Source organism: Arvicanthis niloticus, chromosome 2, assembly GCF_011762505.2.
Source record: "Arvicanthis niloticus isolate mArvNil1 chromosome 2, mArvNil1.pat.X, whole genome shotgun sequence".
Taxonomy (NCBI): domain Eukaryota; kingdom Metazoa; phylum Chordata; class Mammalia; order Rodentia; family Muridae; genus Arvicanthis; species Arvicanthis niloticus.
In genome coordinates this window covers 131866955-131877097 of record NC_047659.1, presented here as the reverse complement: position 1 = coordinate 131877097, position 10143 = coordinate 131866955, and the positions used below count along the sequence as shown (strand labels likewise).

General features: G+C 49.4%; 1 protein-coding gene across 12 annotated transcripts in view; it reads left to right on the top strand.

Moving 5' to 3' along the window:
- Positions 1–1487: 1487 nt before the first annotated feature.
- Ptprt (protein tyrosine phosphatase receptor type T) overlaps positions 1488–10143 on the top strand; it is a 1076931-nt gene continuing 1068275 nt past the window's right edge. For all 12 annotated transcript variants that reach the window (XM_076930177.1, XM_076930174.1, XM_034495571.2 and 9 more), the window contains exon 1: positions 1488–1797. In XM_076930177.1, the coding sequence (XP_076786292.1) occupies positions 1698–1797 (100 nt within the window). In that variant the 5' untranslated portion in view covers positions 1488–1697. The remainder of the gene's footprint in view (positions 1798–10143) is intronic.

Here is a 10143-nt window from a genome sequence, read left to right as displayed (position 1 = left end):
TAACTCCCAGACTCCCCACACAGACCACAAACCCTATTCCCTGGAGTGAAGGTTAAGCAGAAGGATTTGGGGGGAGGGGTTCTTTTCTCTGGGAGAGTGCTTTAACAGGTAATCGTGGGAGGCGCTGGTCATGGAATGGGCTGGACCCTGTGTTTATCTTGAGGAGAGTGGATGCTGTGGAGGTGGTTGTAGGTAGTTCAGAGCCAGGTGGAAACATTTGCCTGGAATTACAAGTGTGGGCCGGGAGAAAGAAATGGGCTTGTGTTCAATCTAAATGACCACCTCGGCAGACCTGGGGTACCTGTGAGTCTCTCTGTACATTCTCTGCCAAAACAACTCGAACCCAGAGCCCATGGTACCCCACTTTTGGAGACGCTGGCTGTGTTTCACTTTCATATGATTCCTTATGGTCTGTCCGATTCAGTCCGTTGGGACTCAAACAAGGGAGAGGAGTGGGAGCCGGGAGCTGAAGGAGGGCTTTGGGCAGGGAGCAAAGTGTTTACAAAGTAGGGATCCCGTCAGCATCTCTGGGTGTCCTTATCCATGGCCATTATATACAAGGCTCACATCCCTCCCCTGGTGACAGTCTCTTCCATGAGATCCCTGAGCCCAGGCCTGTGGGCTGTGACAGGCACTGCCCAGTGATCTCTGTCTTTAGGCCTTCAGCCCCAACCCGGTCTTTGTTCAGACGAGGAAGAAAAAGGGGGAAAAGCCATACGATTTTATCTCTTAAGAAAGGGAGAACAGGGAGGCAGCTAGAGAGGGGGAGAGATCCCCACACCTGTGTGTGTAGGGTGGGGTTAGGGACAAGAGAAAGAATTGTGCTGAGATTAAGATGGGGTGTGCTGGACCGCTGACTAGATGAAAGGGGGTGAGGGAAGAGCGGGAGGGAAAGGGAGAGAGAAGGAAAGAGAAAGGGAGAATATGAATATAGGAGAGAATTTCAGGGTGTGCAGGAGACCCTTCAGCAGCTGTCCCCAGCTTTGCAAAGAAGCATTCACCTCCCAATTCACTGCCCAGCAGCGTCCAGAGTTGATCGGGCCTCCCCCCGACCCCCGCCTGCCAGCACTGCTCCCCCCTAGTCACCTGTTCTCCCACCCTTACTTCAAAGGCTGCTCCAGGTTTCTCTCCTCCCCCATCGCCTCGTACCTGCGCCCCCGCAGGGTAGCCTGAAGACGATGCTCCGCCGGGTGGTGTGGCGCGGGGCGAAGAGGCGAATACCCCGTAGATCCTGTGGGTGCAAGAGCGATGTGTGTACACGCTTGAGTGCGCGAGCGGCCCCGAGCCGGCCAGCCCGGGGAGAGGGTGCGTGGGGTGGGTGGGTGGGGGAGCCCGCGAGTGGCAGCCGCGGGCGTGTGCCAGGCGCGGGCGGGCGTGCGCGCGAGGGTGTGTGTGTGTGCGTGGCCGAGGCGGAGCGCCCGGGCGGGCGGCGGCGACGACGGCGGCGGCGTTAGGACTCTGGGGACACCGCCCCCCGGCCCCCGCGTCCCGCCCCCGCCCAGCCTCGCGCCTCAGTTCGCGCCGCGCCTGGGCTTGGAGCGCAGCGGCGCCGGCTCCCGCAGCCGGAGAGGAGCCAGCCCCTGGAGCCCAGCGGCGCGCACTGCCTGCAGCCGCGCTGGCGATGCGGGGCCGCCCCGCGCCCGCCCGAGTCCCGGCCCCGGCGCCCTCGGGAAGGGGCTGAGCCGCCCGCCGCCCGGATGGGGAGCCTTGGTGCGCTCGCCCTCTGCCTGCTCCGGCTCCTGCTCCTGGGGCTGCAGCGGCCGCCGTTGCCCGGCGCCGGAGCGCAGAGCGCCGCAGGTGAGTGCGCCCGCCGGGCTCCCCGGACCCCCTTGCTCTCCCCAAGCCTGGGAGGAGAAAGTTGGATCCGGTGGCCAAGGGATGCCGGGACCCAGTGGGAGTCCCGTCCCAGCCTCCGGACGCAGCTGCTGCGTCCAGGCGAGCCCAGTCCTGCGCCAGGTCCCCCCATGGCTCCTCGTCTCCTTACTTTCCTCCCGCTTCCCCCCACCCCCGGGCGGGAGTAACTTTCTGCGGCTGTTGCGAATATTTCCACTTGCTGCCTCCCACTTGTCGGAACCTGTCACTCGAGTGTTTCGGGGTGGCGGGAGGAGGCGCCGCTTCTCGCCTTTCTCGCCTGGCGCGGAGCACTGTCACCCGGGCAGCTTCCTGGGCTGCGCGCTCTTGGAGTGGGGAGCACAGGTCCCTAGCAGGCCCAGGCTGACAGGGCGGTGGCTTTTCCTTTCTCCTGGGAGACACTGAAGATCATCCAGTGTTCTAAACACGCCGCTCCCCTTAGCCAGACCTTAGCCGCTGGGGGTTCCCACGGGAATGTTCCTGTGAATGACCCACACAGCTAAGCCCTCACCTCACCTCCTGGCTCTGTCCAGAGTAATGGGTACCTTGCTAAGGCCCTTTAAGTGTAGTGGCTTTGATCAGTGGGCTTCTGAAAACTTCGGGACACTCGTCTTTCGGCTTGCCCGTAGGCAGGTAGCTAGTTCCCCCGAGTGTGTTTAGTGTCTTCTTAGTGGCGAATTGAGCTGAGGAGACCACGACCGAGGGTCTCTCTCATCACTAAAACCCCACTGGTAGGGCTTGCAGGCGGGAGTCCCTCAAAGACGGAAGGAGGTGGGGAGGGATACCTCCAAGTTCAAAATCACCTCGAAGTTTCTTAGCACCTTCGGTTTCCGGAGTGACCACACTGAGCTGATGTCGCAGGGTCGGGGAGCAGGTTGAGGCATGTCAGCGGGACATAGGAAAGGGCTTCTTTTGGATTGTTAAGCAACAGCTGTGCTCACATTAGAAATCAGGGGAGGAAGAAAGGGAAAGAAAGGCAGCGAGCCTGCTGGAAGTCTCTAAACAGGCTGCTTCGGAGATGAAGAACCGCTGGAGTGACATTCCGTTAGAAATGTCTTAGGTTTTCTTTCCTGACTTGATGTTAAAATGGAAACTGGACACAGGATGTATGGGAAGGGACAGCTTGGTTTCGTGCCAGGGAAGTTGAGCGAGGAAGACACTCTTTTGGAGGTGTCTGAAGCAGAAAGGCTGGGACAAGGTGGGGGGGGGGTGAGAAAAGAGGCGGCCGCAGCATCATTCTGAAGATGCTTCAAGGCTCTTGTTTCTCTTTGGGGTCTGCGTTAGGTGTGCTGTGTCAGGAAGCTGGCAGGAGGATGCTTGGGGAAGTCCTGGGGATCCGACTATGACTTATGATTCTGATTTTTACTGTCTCCTATAGCTTGGCGGGGCATCCACATGTTAATAGTACTCACGTTCCCGCAGCAGAAACCGGATCAAACACAACGCACAGTCCTTTTTTGGGTAGCAGCTGTAAACCCAGAACCTACTCTAGAAAGCTGTCCAGGGTTGAAACGCACGCCGGTTCCGCGTGCTCCCGCAAGGTGGCGCTCGCCCACAGCTGTTAAATGCAAATCGAGCCGCTTTCATCTCAGGGATAGAACTTCGGTTCAATTTTTAAATGAGTAATGTGTTTATTCAGCAGCCTTTTGTTAAAACATTTAGAGAAGTGTGAGGAGGAAGCACCTTTTTCTTTGTTTGCTGTTCGGAACACACGGGGAAGAAAAAGCAATCCTGGAGCACAGTTTGGGAAGAAATCGACTGTGAAGGCGCCATATGTTTCCTTTGGTTCTACCTGGGCCCATAGCTTTTGCAAAGCTACAATAGTGTATATTTAGTAAGCGGCTGCGTTGTTCCTGGGCTCCTTAAAGGAGTGGGATTAGCTTGTCTTGGTGACTTGGTGCGTTCTAAGCTCCGCTCACTTATAGAAACGGGGATCTTTTTTTCTACACCTAGCTCTACTTTAATGCTAACTAGATCCTTTAAACTGGATTCTTCCGGGACTTTCCTTATGAACATCTGTAATTGTCGACGCGTTGGTTCTGTAACTGTTGACGTGTCAAAACGGAATGCTCTTCTTATTTTATTCCTCATTGTGGTGTTGTCGGGATCCAAATTTGCTATAAGTATGATTATAGCTGGCGTCTCTTTTGAAGTATCTTATTTTAAACTTTCCGAAAGTCTGAGTAAATAATGCATTTTAAAACTCAGTAACGTGTTCTCCATATTCCTTTGATCTGAAGATCCCCTGGTCTCGGAAGCAATTTCAATTTGTGAGCTTACATCTAGGACATTGCTGTGACTGTTGGTCACAGCGTCCAAAAGTCAGAGTCGGAAGCTGTCATCAAAGGCAATTTTCTCCTTCCTTACTCTAGCGTGTGTTTCATGAGCCACCACATTTTTTTTTTTGAGAGGAATTATAGTGAAAGAAAAAATGCTTTGATAATAGTTGGTAAACAGAACACATGATTCGGGGTGAGGGAAGGTGACGTCTACGTAAGCAGATACGGGGGAAATTAGTCTATTTATCAGTGGGTTTCGGTATTACAAGTTAAAGCCAAATCTTGACAGGGACCGACTCCGGGTGGCAGTTGTAAGCAATGTAGTCATTTAACTCGATAATTGCTGCCAGATACCTCTGGGGAACTGTTCTCAGTACAGTTGGATTTTACTTTCTGTCCCGGATTGCTTGATGTGTTTCCTAATAACAGAACAATTAATGGGAAAGCCTGGCTTTGATTCTGCTCCAGCAACAACAAACATGAAATAAATACAGACCGCCTTCTTGGGTTACAGTCTGTATCTTTCCTCTTCCGTTTCAGTTCCTTCTTGTTTATCCTAAGCACACTTCCACAGGCCTCTCGCTGCCAGCTGAGATGGCTTCTCTTGTAGTAGTATAACTGTCACCTTTCAGAGTCATGATCAGAGGATATTACAGCATGGTTCTTTTAAGCACGGGATACTCCCATGACTCTCTGGCTGCGTGTTGCTGTGGAAACAAGAACATTGCTATGTAGGCAGTGGTCCTTGATAAATATTTATCGATGATGATGAAGAGATGGTGGAGTCTCACAGCAACCAGGATGGGGACGGAGTATCGTGTTAGGGAGGCAGTGTGGCTTGGAGAAGAGTCTGAGCATTGGAACCCAGTGTTCTTGGTTTGAATCCCACGTCTGCCTTTTGTACTAGCTGAGCCACATTGGACAGGCTGTTTGTCTTCTCCGACCTCCAGGTCTTATCTGCAAATCGAGGGTAATTAGAGCTGCCTCACGGAATTTTGTGAGGACTGAACCAGAAGATAGATGTGTGTGTGTGTGTGTGTGTGTGAGAGAGAGAGAGAGAGAGAGAGAGAGAGAGAGAGAGAGAGAGAGAGAGAGAGAGAGAGAGAGAGAGAGAGGGGGCGGGGGGGGAGGGCGTACTCTGTCCAGAACGGGAGCTAAGTGTTACTCTCCTTGGCATTGCTGTGTGCTCCTGTGTGTATCCAAGCTGGGGCTTCGATGCTCATATCAAGCTAAGGGAGGCATTGACCAGAAGGCAGCTGGACTTTCATGGTGCTTTTTAGTTTTCTTTCCTTTATCCATTTTTTTGGGGGATGTAGGGGGGGGGGGGAGTGAGGAGTCTTGATTCCCTGATACTGCTTTTAGAAAGGAATTTCAAGTGAAAAGTCCCAACAGATGACACAGTCACTTTAGTTGTCCTGGGGATTGAAAAGAATGTTTAGTTTTAATCACACTTTGACCTCTGAACTGGCACAGACCGGAAAAGGTTAATCAGGCTATCAGCATTTCCTCTCACCACCTTTTCACATACGCTCCTCCTTTGTGGTCAGGCTCTGTCTCCACCTCTGCTCCTGCTTCTTCTGAACCCCAGAAATAAGTGTGCAGTGCATCTGTGAAGTTGACAAATAAACAAAGACTAGAACCAAGGTACAGTAGGTTGTGGTATTCCGAGGAAATAATTTAAAAAGCTATGAGAACAAGCTGTGTCCAACAGGTGTGGTGGGTTTTACATGTGCACACGAGACTCAGGTTTAGGAGCCGGCACCACGTGGCTAAGAGAAGGCAGTTAGGGTGTCTCAGGGCAGCTTAGAAAATGGATTCAAATGGAGTTGGAGAGGAAGGAAGCCACAGGCTTTAACAATTAGATGTAATCGAAAGGGACAGTGGTAATCCCTGATCCATAGCACTGAGTTCAGGTGAACCAGAGTGACTGTGTGGGGTCATAAAATTGATGTGGTTTTGCTGAGTGCTTTTATTTACTTGGGGAAGAGAGGAGAGGAGAGGAGAGGAGAGGAGAGGGGAGGAGAGGAAAGGGGAGGGAGGGAGGGAGGGAGGGAGAGAGAGATAGAAGAGAATAGAATATGATTTATTTGCTTTGGCTGAGACTTGCAGGTTTTAAACACCATATAGAAGACCAAGGGAGGATTCTGGATACAGGACACTGCCCCACCCCCCACCCCTATTGGGCCTGTTGAAAGTGAATCTCAATGTATGGGAATGAATGAGGCAGAGAGATGGAAGGACAAAATGTGCATGGTCCCCAGATCTCAATGTGATTCACTTGGCCTTTCCTATGTGCACACACAAGGAGGGCTGCTCAGAAGCCCCATAGGATGTGTATACAGTAAGTTACTAATAAACGTACATGAGTCTGCAGGGTGATGGACTGGATGTTTCCCACACCGAGTGTTGAACCAAGTACGTGTCTCACTATATGTCCAACCTCTGTGCACCAGAGGAGTGTGCATAGTGGCCTTTGTGGTTTTTGAATATCCATCTTAAATTTCTCTTTGGGGTGTGTGGCAGGGAATAAAAAGCATTTTGGTGATTGGTTTGGCAATTTCTTTAAAACTCGAAACCTACAATTGCCATAGGATGAAACACTCATACTTTTAGGAAACAACCCAACAGAAATTAAAACACAAGTCCAGAGGAAGATGGGAGCAGAGGAAGATGGGAGCATGAGTGTTCTCAGAAGTATTATTTATAGCCACTCCAAATGGAAAGTAACCCATGTGTCCATCACCCGGTGAATCCATCCGACTGGATATTGCTGCTAATAAAAGAGAATGAATTTCAGATATCTGCTAAGACATATATCAAGAATCATATGCTAAGTTAAAGTGGCTAGATGTCTTCCACATTGTATGGGAGACTCAGAAAAGATAGACCTATGGAGGCGGAGAACATTGGTTACCCAGGTTGGGCACAGGGCAGGGGTTCTCAGCAGACTGATGTGGAAGTGCTTTTTAGAATGATGGAAATGCTTGACCACTGAGAAGTGGCCATGATTGTTTAACTCTAGGAATTGGCAGAACATGCTAGAATAATATACTTAGAGTGGGTGGAATGTTGTGGAATTAAATCTTTAAACTGTTTACTTCAGCTTGAGCTTTCAAATGAAGTATGTGATATGATCTTGATGAAGCATTTTTCTGCTTCCACATCTGTAAAGCAAGAATACCACCAGGCACCCAAGGGGAGTGACTTATCTCCATACGGTTTCCAAAATACTTCGTTGCATGGGATATTTGCAAGGCTTGTAGGTTTTTAGTCTCTTTAATCTGCGAATTAAATCTATAAACAAGTTGCTCCTCACTCATCGCTTTGGCAATAATTAAAATAAAATTTAAGGCTATCAAGTTTTGGCAAAGAACCTGAGTAATTAGGTGGTTCTATGCGTTGTTGAGTAGTGAAGGTTGAAGCGGCCTCTTTGAATACTGCCTGGGAATGTCAGTGACAATGAAGATGCCTGTGCTGTGTGGGTGCCATGGTTTGGTGGCAGGATAGGATATGGGTTCAGGGAAGAATAGAAACTCAATCACTGCCTTTCTTACTAAGCCAAGTGTCTTAGTTTGGGTTTTACTGCTGTGAACAGACACCATGACCAAGGCAACTCTTATAAGGAAAACATTTAATTGGGGCTGGCTTACAGGTTCAGAGGTTCAGACCATTATCATCAAGGCAGGAGCATGGCAGCATCCAGGCAGGCATGGTACAGGCAGAGCTGAGAGTTCTACATCTTCATCTGAAGGCTGCTAGCGGAATATTGGCTTCCAGGCAGCTAGGATGAGGGTCTTAAAGCCCACACCCACAGTGGCACACTACTCTAACAAGGACACACCTTCTAATAGTGTCACTCCCTGGGCCCAGCATATACAAACTGTGACACCAAGGATGTGGTGGTTTAGCAGAAGCATCTTATGCTTCCCAGATAAACACAGGTGTAGTACTTTTTGGACCCTGGGTTTCCAGCCAAGATAAATAGCTGTGTGTAGCTGAGGAAAAAGAAAAAAAGCTCTGTATTGGTTTTCTGTCTATCTTTTCTAGGGGCTTCCATCAACTCTGTGGAAGAATGGGTGTGTGCGTACACACACACACACACACACACACACACACACACACACACACAGAGGACTTGCACATGCTAGGCAAGTGCTGCACCACTGAACTGTATCCCCAGCCCCTGGCTTTGGATGCTGGCTCTTTCTCTATAATTCAAACTGGAGACCCTTCTCTGCTTCCCTATATACTACCATGCCTGACTTTCACACTGATCTTAAATCAGTGTTACCCATCTTGATCTTTTTTTTTTTGTTTGTTTGTTTTTCGAGACAGGGTTTCTCTGTGTAGCCCTGGCTGTCCTGGAACTCACTCTGTAGACCAGGCTGGCCTCGAACTCAGAAATCCGCCTGCCTCTGCCTCCCAAGTGCTGGGATTAAAGGCGTGTGCCACCACCGCCTGGCGCATCTTGATCTTTTTTGCCATCTTGAACCTTGTGCTCAGACAGGATTCAGGGCTCACCTGTCCTTGAGCAAGGGCCCCAGCTCCTGCCTCACAGCACCCTCCAAGTCTGCTTCTCAGAACGCTCCAGGCACTGCTGTATTTTCCCTTTTTCTCTTGGGTCTGGAAATGGTCATGAAAACAGAATCTGTTTTTTTGTGAATCATCCCTCTCGCCTGGCAGGTGGTCGTGTATTTATCTCAAAATGGCAGCTCAGTTGTCTCTGTATTATTGAGCAAAGATGAATGAACAAATGAGTGAATTCATAAGCAAACTCGTATCAGCAAGGAGAAAAAATGTTTTAAAAGTACCTGCTATTGGATGGTCTTGACTTCCTCAAATATTAATGACTTGTCTCTGCTCACGTGATCACAATTTGGGCTGTGAACCTTCTCCACACCACATCCTTCCTCACTATCTGCAGACATCTTTGAGAGTTCTTGTTTGTTTGTTCATTTGTTTATTTATTTTTGACAGTAGGCTGGATCTTAGGTTAACTCCTAGGTATTCTGACTCAAACATACATCTGGGTGATATTTAAAGAGTCCTGGGGACACATGTAAGGGCACATGGGTTGCACATTTGTGCCTTTTGTTTGAACACTAGCCTAGCACGGAATAAGACAGAGACATCTGGTAAAGTTAGGAGTGGAGAAGAAGGAGATCCAAACAGCATAGAGCAGCACTTAGGTTTTATAAAGTTGGTTTGAATGTGGGAACTTATTAATCTAATTAAAATGTTTGTCACATTGTCACACTTTGTGCTTAAATTAGCACAGCCTAGAAACTGATGTTACAGTTTATTTTTTCCTTAGGCATCTAGGAACTGGTCCCTCCATGCATGCGAGTCTGGTGCTGGGGACCCCTGCCAGGGTTCACTAGGTGCCAACTTTCAGGGAAAAGAAAAGGGGAAAAATTTTAAGTCTCACTTTAAAAGGGCACCACTTCTTCTTCTTTTCTTTTTCTTTTTTTCCTTTTCTGCTGTGCCCCAGGATGAGTCTGTTGTCTTACTCTTTCTTTGTAGCAGGAAGCTGGTAGGCTTAGCTGAGTTCTCTGGTCTGAGCCTCTCACTAGATTCAAAGTGTTTATGAGGGCGTCCAGGGTTGTGCTGAGGCTCTGCTTCCCTGCTTTCCCACAAGGTTGCTGTGGGATTCAGCTACTCCCTGGGGACCTCAGGCTGCCCTCCGTTCCTTCACACAGGGGCCCTTCTCAGCTGGGGCAGCCCACAGCTCAGCAGCTGACTTAGGCAGATTGAGTGAGGAAGGCAGAAGAGAGCCTGAGTGAGTCTTTTGTAACCTAATTTTGAAAGTGACATCTCATTGCTTTTACTGTATTCCCTTTGAGAGAGGCAAGAAACTAGGTCCAGCCTATACTCAAGGAGAGGAAATTGCACAAGAGAGTTGTATTAGTCAGGGTCCTCCAAAGATAGAGAACCAATAGAATGTACTAGAAAATATATATACATATATATGTAGATGCACATATAAATACATATAAATAAATATAAATAAATA